The sequence below is a fragment of the Olea europaea genome, chromosome 1 (assembly GCF_002742605.1).
Source record: "Olea europaea var. sylvestris chromosome 1, O_europaea_v1, whole genome shotgun sequence".
Lineage (NCBI taxonomy): Eukaryota > Viridiplantae > Streptophyta > Magnoliopsida > Lamiales > Oleaceae > Olea > Olea europaea.
The window spans coordinates 34793594-34816578 of NC_036237.1; the positions used below are offsets into that span (position 1 = coordinate 34793594).

The window sequence follows — 22985 nt, forward strand, 5'->3', positions numbered from 1 at the left end:
GATACTTAGTGTTTAACTTATATATGTCAATATGAACGTTTTTATATGTAAGTGGGGAGTGTAGAAATGATTTTAATGGCCTAGAATTCTGTTGGTATCATAATAATAAAATGGAAACCGAAAACAGTTAAAGGGAAAAACTGCTTGATTTTGTGTAGTGAAAAATGGACTGTTTTTGAAGCTCCAAACACTTCATTTGTCACAACTTATGATCTGATTATCTTCACATATATGTTATAGGTGTGTGGTAAAAGTTTGGGAGCCGTTAAATGTAGGTAAGGACATGAAAAAGAATTTGAAAAATGAGTGGACGGTGATGGAAACCTAGAAAACAGATTCTGTCCATTTGGGTATTTAATGTGATTTCAACATTTAGATGTCCCCTAATGAACTCTTGGGCCTAGAAAATATATCCTAAGGAATACTAGGTTGTCGAAAACAATTGGATGACGTTGACGTTCATAATTGGACTCGAGAGATAGCGAGACTTATGGGATTAGTTTGTAATGCCATCGGTAACTTGAAATAATGATTTTGTCTAAATTGTTTTGGCGTGAATGGACGTATTTTGGGATTTTGTGTTAAGATTATTAAATGGAGGATTGTATTTAATATTAGATGATAATACAGGCGACTTTTCAACGTTGAGCGAAAAAGGGAATTGATACACACTCCATAGGAGCTTACACACATAAAGGCGAAAGGTAAGTAAAAATCCATTTGCAACTACGATGCAAGAACCTAGTATATATGACATAGTAATGTTGAAATATCTATATAACTTTGATAAGAAGCTTATAGCACATCATATGGTGGTTACGATCATTGAGTATGAGGCTGCGTAACCTATTGACATCGATTTTCATTAAATACGTCATTTATAAGCATTTTCATATGCATGCACGACATGTAACATGGTTGAAAATCCTGCATGCAAAACATGATTTCAAAGTGAGTTTCATTATAAATGTTTTATTGACCACTACTAGGGCACCGAGGCATGTGAGGCATGCTTATGTGATATGTTTGGCATTGCGGGTATTACTTTCTGGGTGATTGCAAAGGTAGATAGGGGATGGGCCTTTGGTGATCATGGGAGGGCGGACCACTCGACTGTGCCCTTGTGATATTATGATTATTGGCACTGTCGGGTGGGAGACTTCTTGGGTGATCATAGGGGTAGTCAAGGGATGGGCCTCTAGTGGTCACGAGAGGATGGTCCACTCGTCGGTGTCGATTTCATATTGGTCATTTGATTATTGATATTGATATTATGCAGAGCTCTATCCGGTGCATAGTAGGTGGGTCAAGGGCCCAATGAAATGAAAGATTTCAAGTGAAATGATTTCTAGTCGACTTTGACGATTATTGAAATATGATACTTTTTATCGTGATATTTAAAGTAAATGGCATGGTGTCATGTCGTTATTACTCATGTTCAGGACATGCATGATTTTGCTTACTAAGCATTGGCTTATGTAGTTCTTGCATTGTAGGTGAACATGAAACTACATAGCGAGCATGGCTAGCTGTGGAGCTCCTACAGGATTCCAGAGTTCGATGTACATGGATGACGACCTGTAGGGTTATTTTGTAGGCTGCCATCTGTAGGGTTATATTTTGGAATCCTATATAGTGTACTTTTGAAATGGTCTGTAGACATGTTTATAAGCTCTGAATATATATGTTGGATTATGGCGATATGATTTTGGGTTTTGATATATTATATGATCATGTCACAGGTGATTAGAAGTTAACAAACTCAAAAAAAAAAATATGTAAAATTCTATGTCTAGATTGTGTATAGATATCAATATTAATTTGGGGACGTGACAAGGGGTATCTAAAAATTCGTGCCCTATTATCATGATTTGGGAGTCATCGGTCTAAAATTCACTACAAGGGTCATTTAGAGGGATTAATGAAAGAAGTTTGCACACGATACGCACGCGAGATAAAAAAAATATTATATATTTACTTGCATTGATTAAGTTTCAAACACTTATTTGAGAATTTTATATCTTTGGCAATGAATTATTAGCTTAGTTGAGTTTTGTAGGTTGAAACAATCAAAATCTGGAGAATCATTTGTTGAAGTATTGACTTGCAGTTAGTGAGATCCATCTAAACTAAGGAGGGTGAGGAGTTGGTATAAAGATTCAGCATTAGATCACACACTGGGAAAAGAGTAAAAAGAAAAGAATAAGTTTGGGAGTGTGTGAATCTTACGAATAATGAAAATGAAAAAAAAAAAATTGACCATCGAGGGTCAGGAATTGAAATAACGTGTGAATTTATAGTGTTTCATTTAATTCTTCATACAAACACACGTCACTTTTACATTGAAAAAGTAAATATTAATGTTGGTAATGCAATCTTGAAGCCGTTTATAGATTAAATACAATGATTCCGATTCCGAGAGAAAAATGACATGTTATCTAATCAAAACCTTCTGCATGTTTGTATGTTTGTTAAATTAGGTTATGATTTTATTTGAGGATAAACAAATGTTTAAATTCGAGGTGTTGGATATGTGTATTTTATACACTTAAGTGGACTTAAAAATATAGATATTTTTTACTTTTTTTGAACAATTATAGCCTAATTCATTTTACTTTTCATTTATTAGGTGAGACTCGATAAATGGAAGTGGAATTGAAAGAAATAAGCAAAAATTCACAAAATATTACTAAATTGTAAAAGATTCAAAGTTTGAGGACTAAAATGCAAATATTTAAAAGTTGTGTCGGACCTCACAATGAAAATTCAAGAGTACTAGAAGTCAATTGGGTAAAGAAAAAAGTCAAATGAATGAAAGATAGTCTAAGTATGATCACAAATCAATTTACAAACAAAAAAGTCATGCTCCGGATTTTTAATCTCATATTGAGACTTATTTTTTATAGAGCAAACATTAGAATTGGAAAATGATATCTAAAGCAAAATTGTAACTCTTTGAGTTAGCTTCTCAATGCACTTTGAATTGCCTCAATTGAATATCGGAAGAGAAAGTTAGGATAAAATGACTTGTTGTGCTGTGCAATCGAAGTTGACGGCAACACTCAAGCGCTCAGGAGCCACATTACTGGATTTTTCCCCAAAAGTCAACACCCAGGCACCCACTCACAACGCTTAGGTACCACGTCGCATATAGTTAGGGTTTTCCAAGTTTGTTCATAATTTAAAAGCTCAATTTCAATCAAACTCTTCCAATGACTTAAAAAATGAATAAATAGAAATCTAAATGCCACTTTTGGAAGAGAATTCAACTGGGCAAGAAGAGTTCCACACAAGTTGGGAAGAGAAAATCATATAGTCCTCAAGATCAAATAGCAAAAACTAGGGTTTGAAGACTTTTGAGATTGAAGAAAATTCTTGGTACAAAATCCAATTCTTTCTATGATCAAAATTTCAAAACCCGGTTATGAACTTTATATTTTTTTTTTGTTTTTCTTTCATCATTATAAGTAGTTAAATTCATAGTTAGGGCGAACAATGTAATCTATGTGTAACCCTTTATTTCTTTTATTCAAGATTCTAGTTCTTGAAAATGCACGTGTTAATTTTATTCATGAATTTAACGCTTTGAATTCTTTGGCCAATTATTCAATAAATTTGTGAATCTATTACGAATCGAGATGTGAGTTTTAGATTTAGACTACACAGTAAAATTTGATAATTTAGTATAACGTGTAGAGATACCTATACTAATTATTGGTATCATTAGATTAATTCTCAAAACTAATATTTCATTTAACTAAAATTGATTCACGTAGAAATATATGATTGAATTAGTTAAATAGGCTCAACAAAAACTCAAGAGGGGTAAATCAAATACTTTAGAAGAATTCGATCGAATGCTACATTTGCGATGAATCTTGATTGGCAAATTAATGGGATCCATAGGTAAAATTGAAGGTTCTAATATCCATATTCATACTTCTGAAACCTAAATTCGATAAATTGTGCACGTCAGATCATTTAGTTTAGTTAGAATAATTTAGATGCCAATCACAAAACTCATATTTGTTTTCGATCAAATTAGAGTTAGAAATAATTGAACTAATTGTTAAATAATTGTCATCATGGAACGATATCCGGACTCTTAGATTCACATTATTACTGTTACGATCTGTATACCTATAGGATATAAAATCGACAATAGTTGACTAAAAAATTTTATTTTGGCCAATTGTAAAAGGGTAAAATGGTAACTTTAAATTAAAATAAAGCAAAAAAAGGTTTGGGTCAAAAATAAAAAAGCCAACCCCACACTAGAAAATAAAAAAGTTATTGTTCACCATCTCCTTCCCCCACCCCACAATCGCCATCATCATCGTTGCTTATCGTTTGCACCATAAAATCCATCAAGAAATCACTTTCTTCCCTTTTTCACCACTTTTCTGCAAACAAAAAAAAAAAGAAAAGAAAAACCAACGTGAAAGTAAAAAATACAGAGAGAATTTATAAAGTAAAAAAGTTGATTACCAAATCTACAGCCTCCCTCTACAGAGCCTCCATAGCTTCATCTTTTTCTACCATCTCTAAACCCACAAACAAAAACAATTGAAAATTCATTTTTCATAACTAACATACGCAAATAAATACGCAAACCCACAAATCCTCAAGCAAAAAATGTAGAAATTAAATGAAAACACCAAGTAAAATTGAAAAGGGGGATCCCTTGACAAATTGACTAAAATAATGTGGTTTACATAGAAATAATGTGGCGAGGGTAGGTTGGATAAAAAATGGAATGGAACAAATTCAACCATCCCTTTTATCTCTATCTTCCTCACACTCACAGGTACTCATTTGTGCATTGGTAGAAGGAAGATTATAGTTTACAATACGGTGAACAATTTCTTTACGAAACGATTGGGGTGATGAAATTCATGTTAAGGTGGGTGAGTTTTATATGGTGGAAGTGGTAGGTGGCGGCAACACCTATGACATTAGCTACGGCGATGCCCATGACGTTAGCTATGATGGTGGGTTAATTTAGGCTTTGTTTGTCTTCCTTTCTTCCACATTATTTTTTCTACAGTACTCATTTTCAATCACATATTCTTCGTTAAAATAATATTACACGTAAATCAAAAACTTTTCTTTCATTTTTAACCACACATTTCAACATTAATCACTATTTCATAATACATTACTTACAAATAATGGGAGACAAACAAGCACTTAGGACGGGGTGGGGGAAGGAGATGGTAAACAGTACATTTTTTTTAAATTTGCTGGCGAGAGAGAGGGGTTTGGTGGCTTTTTTATTTTTAACCCAAACCTTTTTTGTTTTAGTTTAACTCAAAGTTATCATTTTACCATTTTAAAATTGGTCAAAGTCATTTTTTTTAAGTCAAATAACGGTCAAACTAACAGAAACTATCCATTTCGACTCCAAGTGCGAGTTTTTAAGAGGTTTGGTACTCTGACTGGTACATATTAAAGATTTAGGTCAAATTTGATAATAAACGAAAGGTTTGGTACCATGGTTGCAATTTTTTTCCAACACATAATTGATGCAATCCCAGTTAGCAAGGTTGCTATCAAACCCATAGGAATTGACACCGGACCCCAAGAACGCCACAAGAAATCACTTTCTTAATAAGTTCGATTTGCCCATTGAAAAACAAGATAATTGAAGCGAAAATCTTCTAGAGAATTTTATTCAATAATTCATATGAAAAGTCTTGTGTATTACAATAAGAAAATAAACATATTTATACTAAATACCTAGCAAGTAGTTTGAAAATGAATAAAATTCTAAAAATATAAAAGTTACCAAAATTAAGAATTCTAGACAAAATAAAACTCCTAAAAATATAGAAATCACCAAAAATAAAGAATTCTAACCAAAACTAACAACTTGTGAATTTTGGAAACTTTCCCTGCCAAAATTGACGTTGCGGATCATATCAGTCCCTCTCTCTTCAAAAGGATTCAACCTCAAATCCAAACCTTGAATGTTTAAATTATAGCCTTTATATCCAATCAACGCAAGAACGTGAAATGGTCCATCCCCCCTTGGATGCAATTTGGACTGCTTTTGAATTCTAACCCTTCTCTTGCATATGTAAATCCAATCTCCTTTACATGGATCAAAATGTGTATGTTTTGACGGCTTTCTCATGCCATTTTGTGATGCTCTAAGAATGATTTCAGCTGATAAATCACCGTTTATTTTCCATGCTTTACCCGGCCCAAGTGATTGTAGTAACGACAATTCAAATTGATGCATATTTCCCGGCATACCAATTTCGTAGTTCAATCCACTGCATATAAACTCCTTGCAAACAAATTCCTTCCATCGCGTTTGAAACTCAGTTGTCTTCTCAGGAATCACAAATTCAATCTACGGTATGTATGATATCCCCCAAGCAAGATGCGGTTGGTGTTGAAGTTTATCTACCAATTGATGCTCAGATTGTAAGGGATTCCAATAGGATTATTTTCTGGAATTAAATCTTCGGTGACCTGCAAAATGGAATTATTCAAAATAGGGGGGGAAATGTTATAGTTCGCTAATGCCTCCTCGACCTTAACCTCCTTTTTATGCAAGCTCACTTTCGATTCCCCTTTTACCTTCGACGACCCCCTCTCTTTTCAAGTTCACTCTCGACTTCCTTTTCACTCTTTTGTAGCACTTCTCCATTTTTTTCACAATTAATCACCTCACAAATTTTACTTTTACTCTCTTGCGCCTTCATGTGATTAATTTGAGATTTAACCTTGTCACGAAACCCTGTTACTTCCCGACTCGTCAACTCACTTGATGTACTACCCACATGCTTCGCACTAGGTGTTTTCTTTTTCCTTGGACACTCAACCCCATAAGATCTTCTAGGCATCTCCTTAAATTCCTGCTCACACCGATCACTCTTATAATAATAATTTGGCGCATATCGTTTCATCATAATCGCCCTCAACTCATCCCAATTCTCAATCGGCCTCTCACCATACCTTCACCTAGATGTTGTCAATTGATCCCACCAAATTGTAGCATAATCCACAAATGAGTTCACAAATAACTTCACCTTTCTATCCTTGGAGTAATTATGACACTCAAACCTATTCATAATAATTCGTATCCCTTCTTCCAAACCTATTCCCTCGATTTTTCATACCCCATATTGCATACTCAATCCACGCATCTTTATCACTATCGCTACAATATTCATATGCATCATAAATTTCATTCGTAGGCTCTCATCTATTCCTTCTTCACACATTAGACATTCCAACACATTGATCTCCCTGAATATTTTCCAATTTCACATCCAATCTGTCTAACTTATTTCCCATATTCTCCATACCCACCAACAACCTTTCAAATTTCCGCATCATCCTTTCTAACATTTGGAATTGACTTTAATGTGAATTTGACATTTTTTTACCCTTCTTTTTTTTTTTTTTTACTCTTTCTTCTGACTCTCTTTTTTTTTACTCAATTTTTTTGGTACTGTACAGACGTGAACAGTAAAAAAAATTTAAAAATTTGATGACAAATCAAAGACTCAACAAAAGCTAAAAATTAGAAAAACACTAATAACACAAAGAAAATGCGGAAAACAAAAGGATTCAACAAAAATAAAATAAATTTTGGATATAACCTTGATCTTGGTGCCTTATCTCTAATACCAAATAATGCGAACTCGATTAGCAAAATTGCTAACAAACCCACAGGAATCGACATCGAATCACAAGAACCCTCAAATACGACCAAGGTTTAGGATTTAACTTCTGAACGATGAACCAAGCAATTGAATGTATATTAAACCAACGACCTCTTGATCACAAAGTCTCGAAATCTCACCCAGATTGTGGACTTGAACCAATAAAATTATGAACAAAAAAATTCAGCAAGAACGATGCTTGAAAAACTACTTGATTACATGATCCAAAAATCCAACCCGATGTTTTTTAATGCCACAAGAAATCACTTTCTTGATAAGTTCGATTTGCCCATTGAAGGACAAGATAATTGAAGCGCAAAGCTTCTAGAGAATTTTATTTAATAATTCATATGAAAAATCTTGTATATTACAATAAGAAAATAAACATATTTATACTAAAAATCTAACAAGTAGTTTGAAAAGGATCAAAACTCTAAAAGTATAAAAGTTACCAAAATTAATAATTCTACACTAAATAAAACTCCTAAGAATATAGACATTACCAAAAATAAAGAATTCTAACCAAAACTAACAACTTGTTAATTTGGGAAACTTTTCCCATCGGAATTGACGTTGCGGATCATATCAAAAACGTTTTTATTTTTCAATGTTACTGTGAGAAAGTCCAAACCTTTTATTTTTTGGCATTTTCATCTCTATTTTCATATTTCATTGTGGAAAAGGTCCCCTTCATCTAATTTCTCAATAAAAAATGTAAAATGACAAATATGCCATTATATTTAAATAAAACAAAAAATGAAAAGAAAATTTAAATAACAAATTGCAATTATACTCCAAAACTTTTAAAAAAATGCAATTGGGTCCAAATAAATTATTAACAGGGTAACTAGCACAAAAACATCCATACATTTCTTTTTCTTTTTTGTTGCATTTTTACCTTATTTTTACATTTTATTGCAGAATTCATAATTTTCATTCATTTTTCAATTGAAAATTGATGAATATTCCCCCCTAATTAAATAAAATAAAAATAAAAGAACAAATTACAACTATACTCCCAAATTTTAAAAAAAAGTACAAATAAATTTCAAATAAATAATTAAAAAAGAACTTTATTTTTATTTTATTTAATTACGAGGGTATATTCATTATTTTACAATTTTCAATTGAAAAATGAATGAAAATGATGATTTTCGCAATGAAATATAAAAATAAAGGTGAAAATGCAAAAAAATAAAAGGTATAAAAGTTTTGCACAATAATATAAAAAGACAAGAACGTTTTGTGATATTACCCTTTTAATAATTTATTTGGACTCGTTTGTATTTTTTTTTTAAATTTTGGAAGTATAATTACAATTTGTTCTTTAATTTTTTTTATTGTTTTATTTAAATAAGAGAATATATTTTTCATTTTATTGTTTTTTTTTATTGAGAATTGGGATGAAAATGATATTTTCTACAAAGAAGTAAAAATATGGATGAAAATGTCAAAAAATAAAGGATAATGACGTTTTGAACAATAAAATTGAACCCTTGTTTGATCCCCATTTTGGGGAAATGATGCATTTTATATAGTAAATTGATAGAGAATATGTGGTTAAAAATTAAAGGAAAGTTCTGAATTTGCGTGTAATATTATTTTATTAAAAAATGTGTGATTTAACCCCCATTTGTTTTCCATTTTTTGCTCATTAAGTTAAAAATATGACCGTTATACATCACAAGAAGCCACTATATTTGACTTGTGGGAATAGCGGCAAATGGCCTTTTGACCCGGCTGAAATCTTTTTTTGTCCTTTGACCAATATTTTAGGTTTTAAAAAAACAATAAAAGCAATTAATATGTATTTTCCCTTTTTACCCGTAAGCCTTAAAGTAAAAGGAAGTTAGATTTTTCAAATTGAACGGTATCTTCACTGGAAAGACGAAGCATCTTCACTGCCATTTTTAAATTGAGTTCATGACATAGGTGTTTAATGTGCTTTTTCTTCGGAAGTGATAGGACTACTGGCTTAATGTAGGATTACAAATCTTCTAGAAATAATAGGATTTTTTCTCATTTATATCACAGATTCCTGAAAGCATGCCATAGGACACACACACACACACATTCTTTGTTGCTAAAGGTGCCAGATTTTGGAGAACATAATACAAACAATTGCAGCATCCTTTAAAACTAGGGCAGAACAATATCACAGGCATTATGGTTAAATTTATTTATGGACTCAAATTTTTGATTTTGTACTAGACTATCGAGAATTTTTAATAGATTTGCAGATTTATTTTAAAAAATAACAAAAGTACAAGACAAAAAAGTTTGCTAATATAATGCATTTGACTATTAGAGAGAATGATGTTTGTTGAGTATAGAAGCATGGAGTTAGTAGCTAGATTTTAGATGCTTATATAGTATGTCAAATCACTATAACATGTCTGCATATTTGTCTGCTTATTCTTCTTTTTGTATAGAAGCAACTTCAATATACGTAGTCTTTAAAAACTATTGGAAGATACATTCAATTGAGTTTCTAATAGTTTTGTGCTATTTATAGGATGGAGTACATATACAACATTGATGATCGCTATGATGCAAAGGTTACAGCACGTTCAAACGTATTAAATGTGGAGAAAGTATATAATGTATTAGATGATGTCCATAAGGAGATGTTCTTGAAGTCATGCTTCGATAAACTATACGACATTAGGAACATAAAAATATCTGCCCAACTCATTCATAACTTGTTATTACAAAGAGTTGTCTCTATCAACGAGGAAGAACTGTGGTTTTGTTTAGGGAATGAAAAGGTTGTTCGTTTCTCCGTGTACGAGTTTACACTCATCACAGGATTAAACCTTGCTGAAGAGGATGAATACCAAAGCCAAATAGATGAAAATAATAGATTTTTTTTACTTGTCACTTGTATTATCTTACAATTCTGTATCTTTTTCTTCAATGTAACATATAAATTGGGTCATATCAACTTAGAAGACGCAAAAAAATGGTTCAACGATGTGTTGAAACCAGGGGGATGGTTTTTGGATGATGTAAGTACGTTAACTCATTCTTGTATTTTTCAATTGATTTGTATATAACTATGTATTCAACTTTCAGCATGTTAACATGGTTTTGCATTTGTTGCCAGCTCAGGCAAAAAATTATCCCAAGTCATTTGGTGGTTCGCGAGCTATTCCGGACGTGCAATTTAATAATGAATTGAACTTTGCTTTGTTTGATTTACATGAGAGGAGATCATTTTAGAACGCCGATCGAGCTAATGGAATATATCACCATGGCAAAACCATCATTTGGAAGGAAATGGCAGGAATGTACACATGCACACTTTCCGTTATGTACTCGCAGACATTGGCTCACAGTTGAGATTGACTTTTGCAAAGCGACAATGTTTGTGTATGATCTTGATAAGGGTTGCATTACGAGCGATCAACTTAAAGATGACTTGAAGGCTGCTAGTATCATTGTCCCACTACTTTTTAAGGAAATCAACATCAATTTAGAGACAAATAATCTTGTTATAGAAAGGAATACCAAAACCACTAAACAAGCCATTTTGTAAGTTTTTTATTATAATAAAATATTCACTTTTTCATATTGATTTAGTCGTTTCACTTCATTTACCATTATTTATTATCTTCCAGGAGGACAAGTTAATGGCTTCTACATGAATAGATGGAGGAAAAAGATGGCTACCGATATTTTTGTCCTTGCTTATGATCCATATGACCTTTTGATGTATTTGTATATCTATGAGTTATGAATGCAAATTTAATTTTGTAGTGCATGTGGAATGTGGGGTTTTTTGTGTTATGAATAGTAGTTTATTTTTCATATTGATTTAGTTTATATTACAAGGGAGATAATGTCAAATTTTTTCAAAAAATGTTAGTTTATTTTTCAGTTTTTTCGAAGAGAACAAATTTAGTCGTTTAAAAAGGTTGTAATCGTTTTTAACAAAAAGACTCTAGTTGTTTAAAAAGACTGTAATCGTTTTCCTAAACGACTCTAGTCTTTTTAAACGACCATAGCAGTTTTCTAGTTTTTTTAAACGACTATAGTCATTTTTCTAAACAACTTAGTTGTTTACAATTTGTTTCGTTTAAACCGTATAGGCCAATGAAATTCATTACAAACAATTCATTGTGCTCTACGAATAATATTCAAGTATACCGTATTTATATTCCAAGTGTACGACTTACAATAAAGTGTAATGTAATGAGGTGAGAATCGAACTTTTAACATTATAGATCGGATTTGGCTTCGACTTGTTAGTTTAAAATGAATAAGAAGACGAACTTCTTTACATACAATTCATCGTGCGCTACAAACAAAATTCAAGTATACCGTATTTAGATTCTAAGTGTACGTCTTACAATAATGTATAATGTAATGAGGTGAGAATCGAACTTCTAACATTATAGATCGGATTTGGCTTCTACTTGTTAGTTTAAAATGAATTAAGAAGATGAACTTCATCACATATAATTCATCATGCTCTACTTACGTTATGATTCAAGTATACCGTATTTAGATTCTAAATTTGCTACTTACAGTAATATATAATGTAATACGAGATGAGAATCGAACTTCTAACATTATGGATCGTGTTTGGTTTCAACTTATTAGTTTAAAATGAATAAGAAGACGAACTTCGTTACGTATAATTCATCGTGCTCTACTTAAGTTATAATTCAAATATACCGTATTTAGATTATAAGTTTACTACTTACAATAATGTATAATACAATGTGAGGTGATAATCGAACTTCTAACATTATAGATCATGTTTGATTTCAACTTATTAGTTTAAAATGAATAAGAAGACGAACTTCGTTATATATAATTCATCGTGCTCTACTTATGTTATAATTCAAGTATACCGTATTTAGATTCTAAGTTTGCTACTTACAATAATGTATAATGCAATTTGTGGTGAGAATCGAACTTCTAACATTATAGATCGTATTTGAATAAGGAAAATCATAATGTATAACATTTGAAATCTTGTTTGGTTAGATTTCAAATTATTTCGTACAAAAATGTATAGAAAAACGAGCATATAAGTGAAAAATGAGATGGGAATTTGCAAAACGACTAAAGTCGTGCTACACTACTTCGATTGTTTTCATGTAAACAACTGGAGTCGTTTAAAGAGACTATAGTTGTTTTCTTACAAAACGACTCTGGTCATTTTAAACGACTGGAGCCGCTTTTTTTTTTTTTTTTATTTAAAAAAACGATCAAAGTTGTTTTCCATTTATCATTTATTATATAAAATAAAATACTATGAGAAAACTACCTAATATTCATAAAATACAGATTTGGGATGAATTATGACAAAAACTCATAACATAAAACATAAATTGTAATAACTTGTCATAACATGCTATCAACTAAACAAACAATATACTAATCCTCCAATCTATGATTTCAATCTATTTCGTCCAAAATGTATAGGAAGACGAACTTTGTTATTACAACTCATCTTGCTCAATTATATGTAGTTCGAGTATATCGTATTCAATCCTAAGTATGCCTTTTACAATTGGTTTCAATAAGTTAAAACATCATTTTATATTGAAAAATGTGACAATCAAATTTGTAACCATTTAAACAATATTTGATTTTTAACATATTTCATGTAAAAACGTATAGAAAGGTGAACTTCATCGTCATACCCCACTACACACTGTTCAAATATATCACATTCGATTTTTATGCATACGATTTATATTTTGATTGCGATAAATTAAATCATCATGTATAATGAAAGATGGTATGTCAGTTAAACATCTAAACTTTTAGATTGTGTTAGATTTCAACTTATTTCATTTAAAAAGAAGTATAGAAAGATGAACATTGTTTCATACAATCCTTGGTGCTTCACTGCACACAATTCTAGCATACCATATTCGATTTTTAATTACATGACTTACAATTGATTTTGAACAAGTTAAACTATCATTTATAATGAAAGAAAAAATGTCTTTCAAACTTCTAACAATTGGTTTCGGTAAGTTCATGTATAATGAAAGACAAGATGCTAATCAAATAAGGAACCTTCTAAACTATATTCAACTTACAAATGTATCTAAATAGATTTTATGTTTGTCGTGAGTTGGTCGTGACCATGCAAATCACAACCAGAGGCTTTTATGAAATAAAAAAATGACTAAAGTCGTTTTTCTCATAAAACGACTTTAGTCGTTTAAATCGACTGGAGTCTTTTTTCATTGTTTATTTTTTACTGAAAATGTTATAGAAAGGATATTATAGTCATTTACATAAATGACATTTAAGACTTATCAACAATATAGATAAGACATTTTAGCATAAAAGAGACCTTAAAAACTTATTTGGAGTAAGTTAGGCCTTAAAAAGTTTTGAAGGATTTGACTAGGCCTTTTTAAAAAATACTCCGTTTGACTTCCTATCTCTTGTGTGGGGTTCATAACGATTATATTTTTTATTTTCATTCTTATATTAATATGTACCAAACGGGGCCTTAAAATGAGTTTTGAGAAAATGAATTTTAGCCTTCGTTTGTTTCTCATTTTGAAAAGAATGAGTATAAAAATATAGTTGTTATGGATGCTACACAAGAGATAAAAATTCAAATTCGATAATTTGATGTGAGAATAACGATCATATTTTTCATTTTAATGAGTAAAAAATAAGAACCAATAAGGGGTTAATAAGAATGAGAATCAAATATTGGCCGGAAGATAAGAATGTTCTATCCCTTTGCCGTGGGTTTCCTCTACCAGCACGTGTCGAGATTTTGCCTAATTTTAAAATTCCAATTCGTTAATCAGAAATCTACTACTTGTATGGTCCAGATCACCAAAATCACAGAATTCGCCATACATCTTTCTAACATACACCAAAATCACAGAATCTCTAAATCTTTCCAAAATTTTTGTACCTCTCTCTCTCCCCTTCAATAGCCTCTTATTTCGAACAGAGATACACGATTTACTTCAGCAATATCTATGCTTTGCAAAGTAAAGTAATATTTATTCTTGATCTTTTCCTACTGTATTCCTAGAGGTTTGATCTAGTGTTTTCGGATCGACTTAGAAAAAGCTAGAGGGAATGGCGAGTCCTGTCAACGTTGCTCAGGTAATCGAATTTAATTCAATGGAAAAATATATATGTATGTGTGCATGCATGTCGTGTAATCGTTTTATTAAATTGTTACTGTCTTGAGATTGATCCGTTCTTTGTATGATTAGGTGGGTTCGTATTTCATTCAGCAGTATCATCAGATGTTTCATCAGCAAAGGGATACGGTGCATCAGTTTTACACCGATGATAGTTCCATGAGTAGAATTGATGGGGATTCAAGTGAATCGTTTTCGGGAAGGGTGGTAAGTTTCTTTTCAACTTACAAATTTTGTTTTTGGATTTTGATTATCTTGTGATAGATCGGATTAAAGTTTTCATCCTGTCTCAGTTATACTTTTAGATTTTTTTTTTGTGATGACATCGATAATATGGGGGTTAGTATGAATTTTATTATTATTTTTTTTTTTGGGGTGATTAGGCTAATTTGTTGTGATATTATTGTTATCGTCTGCATATTCATGCTTACACTTTTCTTATGTACTTGTAATTCTCGTCATTTAACATTTCTGTTAGGCATATTTTTGGCTATAAGAATTTCAAGAATGAAAGAAATGACTATTGAAGTAGTTGTAATGAAACATTAAGCATAACAAATTGGGTTTACATGGAATTCCACGCGTTAACATGTTCGACAAATCTTAGTTACTAACGAAATATCCTTTTAACTAATGGATAGTTCCTCGTTGATACCATGCTCTGGTTTGTTAATCATTGATATTTCTTGGTAATTTACTTGCTACATGATACCTTCACAAATAGACAAGTAAGTTTGTCCTCATTTACGTTTTTCTATTACTATTTTATTGTTAATTTTAAGATATATTTATGACTCTATCAGGCAAGTACTTATTTTCTGAGAATCTTGATCCCTGCTTTTTTACCATTCCTTATTTTCTGTTCTTAGATAAACATTCAGGGGACAGACACACACCCACAGGAAAAAAAGGAAGAAAGAAAATTGAAATGCAACATTATTTACACATCACTTTTACAGATGGGAAAGTCTCAATAAATCTTGTAGTTAATGTTTTAAATGCGTAAACATTAATGGATAGACTGTAGAATATTTTATATTATGATTTATTTTGTCAATCTTTCAAGATGAAGTGCTCACTTGGTCCAATTATTCAAGGGACTTAATATTCTAAAAGAACCATCATATCTTTTACTATTCTTTATAGATATTATTGGTCTGAGATGAGGATTTCTACTCATAACATATCACAATTTAGAATAAGGTAACAAGTTGTCTACTCTTTATCATGCACTAGCTAAAGGATTTTTGGACCGGCCATGTATGGATGAAGTTGCTGCATGGTTTTTGATTCTATATTTATGGCATTTAATTTGTGCTCGGGGTATTTTTGTCGCCTGTTTAAGAAAAATATTTAGCATTCTTCTACCTGTATTTTCTCCATCCCTAGCAACAACAAAAGGAAATATTAGTAATTTCGTGCATATTGAACTTCTTTTCCAAATTCCTCTCCCAAATCCTCCAATTCTTGTTTTATCTCTCTCTCTCTTTTCCACTCTACGTCATACTTTTTTCCTTTTCTCATTTTGTCGGGAAGTTTTTGAAATACATCTGTCATTTCTTCATGTTCCTTATGTGAAACTGTTGTACAATTTGTTGTTTGCTTAGGCTTTTGGGGAGCTCTTATGTACGCTATTATCTTAAACTACTGGCTACAGCTTTTGCATGTTAACATATTTGTTGGACTTCTTTATGAAATATTTGTTGGTTTCTCTTACATTTATCTATCTGCCGTTGTCTGTAGCAAATTCATCAAGTAATCATGTCCCTAAGTTTCACGTCAGTTGAGATCAAGACAATAAATTCTCTTGAATCATTGAATGGAGGTGTTCTCGTGGTGGTTTCTGGTTCTGTAAAGTCAAGGGATTTTGATGGGTGGAGAAAATTCGTGCAGACGTTTTTCCTTGCTCCCCAAGAGAGCAGTTATTTTGTTCTGAATGATATCTTTCACTTTGCTGACGAGAAGGTTCCTCTCCAACCTCCACCTACATCAGTGGAGGAACAGAAAAATGATTACCAACCAAATATTTCTGCTCATCTTCCCGAGACACCAGGTAGTTGTGTGATTTGGTTTTGCAGATATATTTGTTTACCATGAACACTCTATGTTTTCCAAATAGAGCTCGAAGTAATTCTCACAGGTATCTGTTTAACACGAGGATTTTATGCCTTCATTTTCTTTCCTTAACTGCTTTTGATAGGTATCAAAGCAAATGATGTTCATTTGAATTGGCTAACTTTCGGCATCTATGTAAAAGCATTACTGGATTTCATTATAGCTTCATAACCATTGTGATTATCACACACACACATTTTCCCTTTCAAGTTTGACTGGAGCAAGTACTAGTTTAGCTACTGCTAAATATCAAGATTGCAAATTCTTTTAAGTTCGGTTGTGTTTGTGCTTGGAGTTGTTTTGTTTTTGAAACTATAGATCATTCTTTTAGGCGTAAATAAAATTTTCATGAGAGAGGGATGAACAGGTTCGAGGAATTCTTCGGGAGAGAAAAAGTTGTTTCATAAATGGAATTTGAATTGTTTACACTCTTTCCAGTCATCTATATACTATTGATGACTGGGTCAATGACTCATACAAAACGATATAGCTAGTGCTGACTCAGCATTATAATCAGAACTTTGCCCCTGTTTGAGCACTATTTTGGGGAAATAATGTATTTTGGAATATTTTTTTTGGAGAATGTGTGGTTAAAAATGAGAAAAAGTTTTCGATTTACGTATAAAATTATTTTATTGGAGAATGAAAAAATGAATTTTTGATAAAATGGGGCTCAGACAAGGGCTATATATACGCATAAACAATGATTACATTCCAACAACGTTCTATTGAATTTGTGTGAGAAATGATATCTTGCACAAATGTTTATACGCTTTCTTTTGGGCTAACATGTTTTGTTTGTAAAAGTCTCTGACGATGCCTTGGAGGAGGAGGCCAGGGAATACATGTACTCTGTTCATATTGAAGGAGATGAGCCGGTAGAAGGATATAGTTTTCAGAAGCATGATTCCGAGGCCGAAACAGTAGACAAGGAACCTGCTTTTGAAGAATCAAGTGTGTTGATTCAAGATTCAGGTACTACTGTGCAAGAAGCCATGCCTGCTGCAGAGAAACCTGTTGGAGAGCTTCCAAAGTTGACTTATGCTTCCATAGTATGTACCATTGCCAGTCATGCTAGTAAAAGACTAATTGATAAAAAAATTTGTGATTGGTTTGCATCACATTGCCAGTTTCCTGCTTATGTCACATGGATATCATATAAGTTGGTAATGTGTTATACGATTTAGGTATGGACATTGCATTGTAGTCTACGGGAACTTGTATTGAGAAATAGGATAATTAATAATCTTTCAAGTATGCACCCAGTACTTTCTTAACACTGTCCCATTTCATTTGTTGGTACGCTCATATCATAATAAATAAAAATTGATACCATAGAATTTCTGCAGTACAAAAGCACTGGGAATATATGAGTACTGAAAAATGCATCATCTATTCAATGCTCTTTTGCATGTGGTACTTGAAGTCCTAGAAATCTGCTAGATGTTTATTGCCCTTCCTCATTTCTTACCCTGTTATTCCTATCTAGATTCTTAGAAAACAGTTGTGAACTCATACTGTAGGACAAGGTTCTGGTTATCCTTCTGTAATGCCTTGGTTTTTGGAGGAAGCTGACAACTCGGTAGTGGAATATTATGTTCTTGGTTAGGAAAGATTGTCCTGGCCTTTGAACAATATGTACTTCTAGTGAAATGATCCCTGCAAGTATGTGCAAAATAAGTAAGTTTTTGTGGGATAGTTGTAGAAATCTGATGGATAAATTTTTATGGGAAAATAGATACTTTTATCTCCTCTTTCTTGTCATGCTCATTTTCATAATGAACCTTTGAAGTGTTCTTCACACTATCTAACTGATTTTCATTCCACTCTTCTCTTTGTTTTAATTCTTGGAAAATTAAAAGTTGCTGGCCCCTAAAGGAAAACTTGCACCATCAGTCAGTTTTCAGCCATCTTTCACTTACAGCAATCAACCTGCTTCAAATTGGTACCAAGCATCACCAGTTCAGCAGTCAAACCCTGTGGTGTCAGGTGTACCAGATTCTGGGTTGAATTTAGTTGATAATGGTTTATCACAAGAGGAAGGTAAGAAATTTTACCTTCATTTTTCTTTTATTTTTTTGGTGATGAAATATGGTTTGAAGTCATAATATTTATATGAATTTCAAAATGTATTGCTAAACGTATAGTACTCTATTGATATATGTGAAACATTTGCGGTGTTTGAGGAAAATCTTACTTCAGTATCAATATATGTGAAGTAGTGGCGATGTCTGGGGAAAATCTTATTTTAGTATCGTTGTTAGGAATTTATTCAATAGTTGGATGTGGTCAACCTCTTATGTTGTTGTATGGTACATTTCTCATTTCAGTGGCAATAATCAAGCCTTTGATATCAGCATGTAAATTTGGAGGAGTTTGCTTTAAGAGCTATTTAAGGGATATTGATTTTGAAAAAATATCCATTTCTTTTTTCTCCTGGGTTTTGGGTGACTAATCGAATATGCCCATTAATGGATGAGCTGTCAGTATAATTTGTTGCAAGTGGACTTTTTTACATACTTCAAACTACTTGTCCTTTTAATTCAATCATATCAAATTGATCAAAGCAACTTTTCGGTAGGGGATTCAAGATCTGTCTATGTGAAGAATCTGCCTTCTAGTGTTACTAGGCTAGATATTCTCCAAGAGTTTAAGAACTTCGGGAAAATCAAGCACGATGGAGTCTTTTTAAAAAATCGCCAGGTTCATTTTCTTTCCATTTTCTTTTGTCATGTGCTTTAAGGTGTAAATTCGTGGGATCTCTGATTTCTTAATTGATGGACAGGATACTGGTGTTTGCTATGCATTTGTTGAGTTTGAAGATGTGCAGAGTGCTCGGAATGCTATCAAGGTCTGAACTCTTATCAGTCAATGTTATGTTGTCTTTGGATCAAGATAGGAGCTGTTTCATTAGATATTATTTTCTATAAATTTTACATGTTGTTCCCACTGCTTTCCATTTCTTTACCTTTTCTTTGGGCCCATCACAGCCTAACAGTTTGTTTAGTCTATCCCTCCCTCTCCTTATTTAAATATCTTCGGTGTATAGATATTTTCCATTACACATCTGGCATTTAGTTCGCCAAGCTACCCGTAAATAAAGGATTCAAACTTTCTCCCCAATCAAGGTGATAGACCACGTTATGGCCGATGTTATTAACAGCAAAAGGGCAAAATGGTGCTCCTTCTTGGTTTGCGGACTCTAAAAAGTTGAAATAAAAAAGAAATTTGGAGTACATTTGTGATTTCAGGTAGATTAATCAAGGTATATTCAAAGATGAATATTTTTTTTTTGTTCATGACCATGGGTGTCTGGACCAGTTTACACGCACCTCAATTAATCCCAAGAAACCCTGAAATTTACAGTCACTCACCTCAGTGTTCTTGAGAGGACTTGAACTGGTGATCACTGGGGTGAATAAATATAAAGGAGAAATTTGAAAAAGAATTCAAAGCTTAAAAGGAGCCCTTCCATTATTTTTCAATGTTGCCTGGGCAATCATCGAATTGCTTTGGAAATTAAGCAGGCTACTGTCCTGGCTTGCTCAATGAATGTTCTATTAGCTACCAGCAGTTTCTTAGACTTGCAAATCAGATATTAAATTAGAGCGTAGTATTCCCATTCAAAATTTCTTTTAGTTTTAAATTATTGTTGGGATGTTACAGATGATCTTTTCAATTATCAATCCCAGTCATTATTTGTTCATTTATTCTGTCTTTTTCTTTTTTAGGCATCTCCAGTTCAGTTGTCTGGAAGGCCAGTCTACATTGAGGAGAGAAGACCAAATAACAGCAGCGCTTCTCGTGGAGGGAGTATGTTTCCATAAATTTCCATTTCTTTGCTAATAGAAACCTAGCTGGCTTAATTTTCACATCTTCTTTTATGCTAGGGAAAAAGGCCAAAATCTTTTCTTTTGACTTGTCAAATGTCCTCTCTGTATAATACTGCTTGCTAAACATGCCGTTATTGAACTCATCTTGGTCACTATCTCTTGGGTTCCATATGAATTGCATTTGTCTTATCCTTTTTGCAGTGTCCTTCTGGGAAATCATTGGAAGGGAAATATTGTGTTTAACAATATTTTAGAATTGTATTTGATACTTATTTCAAGCAGAAATTCTAGGACGAACTCAAACAAAAGAAACATAACATGAGTTCAATGTCACTAGGTAGATTGAAACATTGGCATCATAGACAACTAGACAAGTTATCTCTTTCTTTCTTTATTTCATTTTTCAATGAAGAAATGGGAAGATTATGGCAATTTTCTTATATTGTAAATATTCCTATTTAACTTGTGATATTTAAGCACTCATTTACTATACATGTTTGTTTCCTATTGACATATTTTTTGCTCTGAAATTGGCTTGACCAGGAAGTGGAAGGGGAAGAGGCAAAGGAGGTCGTTTTGGTACAAGGACTTTTGCAGGGACAACATAGTGGGAAGCGTTTCTCTGGTACTTGCTGACATAAAGATAATTGAAACAGAGGATTAATTATGCTATTCTCTTGATTGTTTTTTATTTCCAATTCAAGAGGGCATATTTGCTTTTTGGAGCTTTGTTTTTTATGAAATGATATTGTTGCAGTCTACCTTATCACACACACCATAAATGTTTTTAATGATATAATATTTGCTACCTCATAAGAACTTGGAGATATGGGTATCCGTAGTCTGTCTACAAGAATTATATGATCAAAAATTACATGACAATTTATATTGTGATGCCTGAAAGTTGAAAATGCATCTAATCTTCCTATCATCCCCTTGCATTGTTTTTCATTGCATGCTTGAAAGTTTGACTACATTAAGCACTTGTTGAAACCATGACTTGGCTGTGGCTGGACAGCATCCCAAGGAAAGAATCCTTGGATGCCTCGTCTTGATCGTCTTCTTCTATTTCCCATAGGAGACTGGCATATGCTGCTTGAATGTGGCTGGTGACACACATTGTAATCGCATGTTTATCAAGGCGGATTAGGTCACTTGTTGGAATTTTGCATACCAAATATGTAGTAGACAAGATTAAAGATTTATTATTTTTTTTTTAAACTACAAACCTGTCATATGAGAAGATGCTTGAACTGCTCTTTCAAAATAGTTTGTGGCTAGATCTTCATCACGGTGTAGTTCCCACACTAATTTAGCATATTTTGAGAGAATTTTACCTTCTTCTGGATCAGCCAAAATAGCCCTGGGATGACTCCTTGAAGGTCTCCTTTTGTCTGCCAAAAAAAGGCAAATCACTGTTCATCTTTAAAGTTTAAAGCAAGAAACTATGGAAGATTTAGCTGACCACCTCATAAAAGTGTTTTAAGATCTTATAGCGTGTTTGATATGGTTAATTGGGTAGGAATTACAGGATTAAGAAAAATATTTGTCTATTGTCATGTCCGGTCTATTCTACAAAAAAAACCCTTAGAGCAAATTTTATATACATTCTAGTGAAGGAACTTTACTTGATACAAGAACTAATATCAGCATCCCAAGCCCTGTTGCATGATACATTTTCCTCTCTCCTTCAAACCTCAAAGTATCAAATTCGTTCACACTTTTCATCTCTTCTTTTATATGCATGTTATGCACCTTGAATTGGTTCACTATTAAATTCACTGTTTTCCTCGATACTTTCAACAGCCCATTCATTTTCTTCCTCTTCCTCTTCCTCGTCCTCGTCTTCAACTTCTTGGCATGTTCCCAAGTGCGACAAGAGAGATGGGATTGGCTCCAACCAGAAGCAGTTAGGTTTATGGGCTAATTTCTTGGACACATTGGAGAAACTAAACTCATCCACATTTGATAATTCTTCCAGGTTTCCATCAGATTGAGCTCTTCGAAATCCGCTCAGGGAACTTTGTTTGGTGCTCGAGGGAGAAGAATGCCATAAGATTTAGGGTGATGTTGAGATACACGAGTTTTTGATGAATTGAAGTTGGTGTAGCATTAGGCACTTCATATTGGCAGTGATTATTGTTGTGAGTTTCTGATAAGGAGGAGAGTAGGGACCCAAGAACTGGAGTAGATGAGCTTTTCAGCAACATTTTTTT

At 32.7% G+C, this 22985-nt stretch overlaps 2 protein-coding genes across 3 annotated transcripts; one reads left to right on the forward strand and one right to left on the reverse strand.

Annotated features, from left to right (window-relative positions):
• Positions 1 to 14437: 14437 nt before the first annotated feature.
• Positions 14438 to 21700, forward strand: LOC111402641 (putative G3BP-like protein). Of its 2 annotated transcripts, none has more exons than XM_023031017.1 (9): positions 14438 to 14780; positions 14894 to 15028; positions 16565 to 16874; positions 17744 to 17988; positions 18799 to 18979; positions 19518 to 19639; positions 19722 to 19787; positions 20678 to 20749; positions 21313 to 21700. In XM_023031017.1, exons 1-9 carry the CDS (start codon positions 14754 to 14756, stop codon positions 21403 to 21405), a joined length of 1251 nt encoding a protein of 416 aa, XP_022886785.1. In that variant the 5' UTR covers positions 14438 to 14753; the 3' UTR covers positions 21406 to 21700. The 2 variants fall into 2 exon arrangements, with proteins under 2 accessions (XP_022886785.1, XP_022886790.1); XM_023031022.1 differs by having other exon boundaries at positions 14441 to 14780; positions 20668 to 20749.
• Positions 21701 to 22516: 816 nt separating this feature from the next.
• Positions 22517 to 22979, reverse strand: LOC111407836. The gene is made up of 2 exons (XM_023037525.1): positions 22849 to 22979; positions 22517 to 22802 (listed from the first exon to the last, which is right to left on the reverse strand). The coding sequence occupies exons 1-2, from the start codon at positions 22977 to 22979 to the stop codon at positions 22517 to 22519; spliced, it is 417 nt and encodes a 138-aa protein (XP_022893293.1).
• Positions 22980 to 22985: the final 6 nt, after the last annotated feature.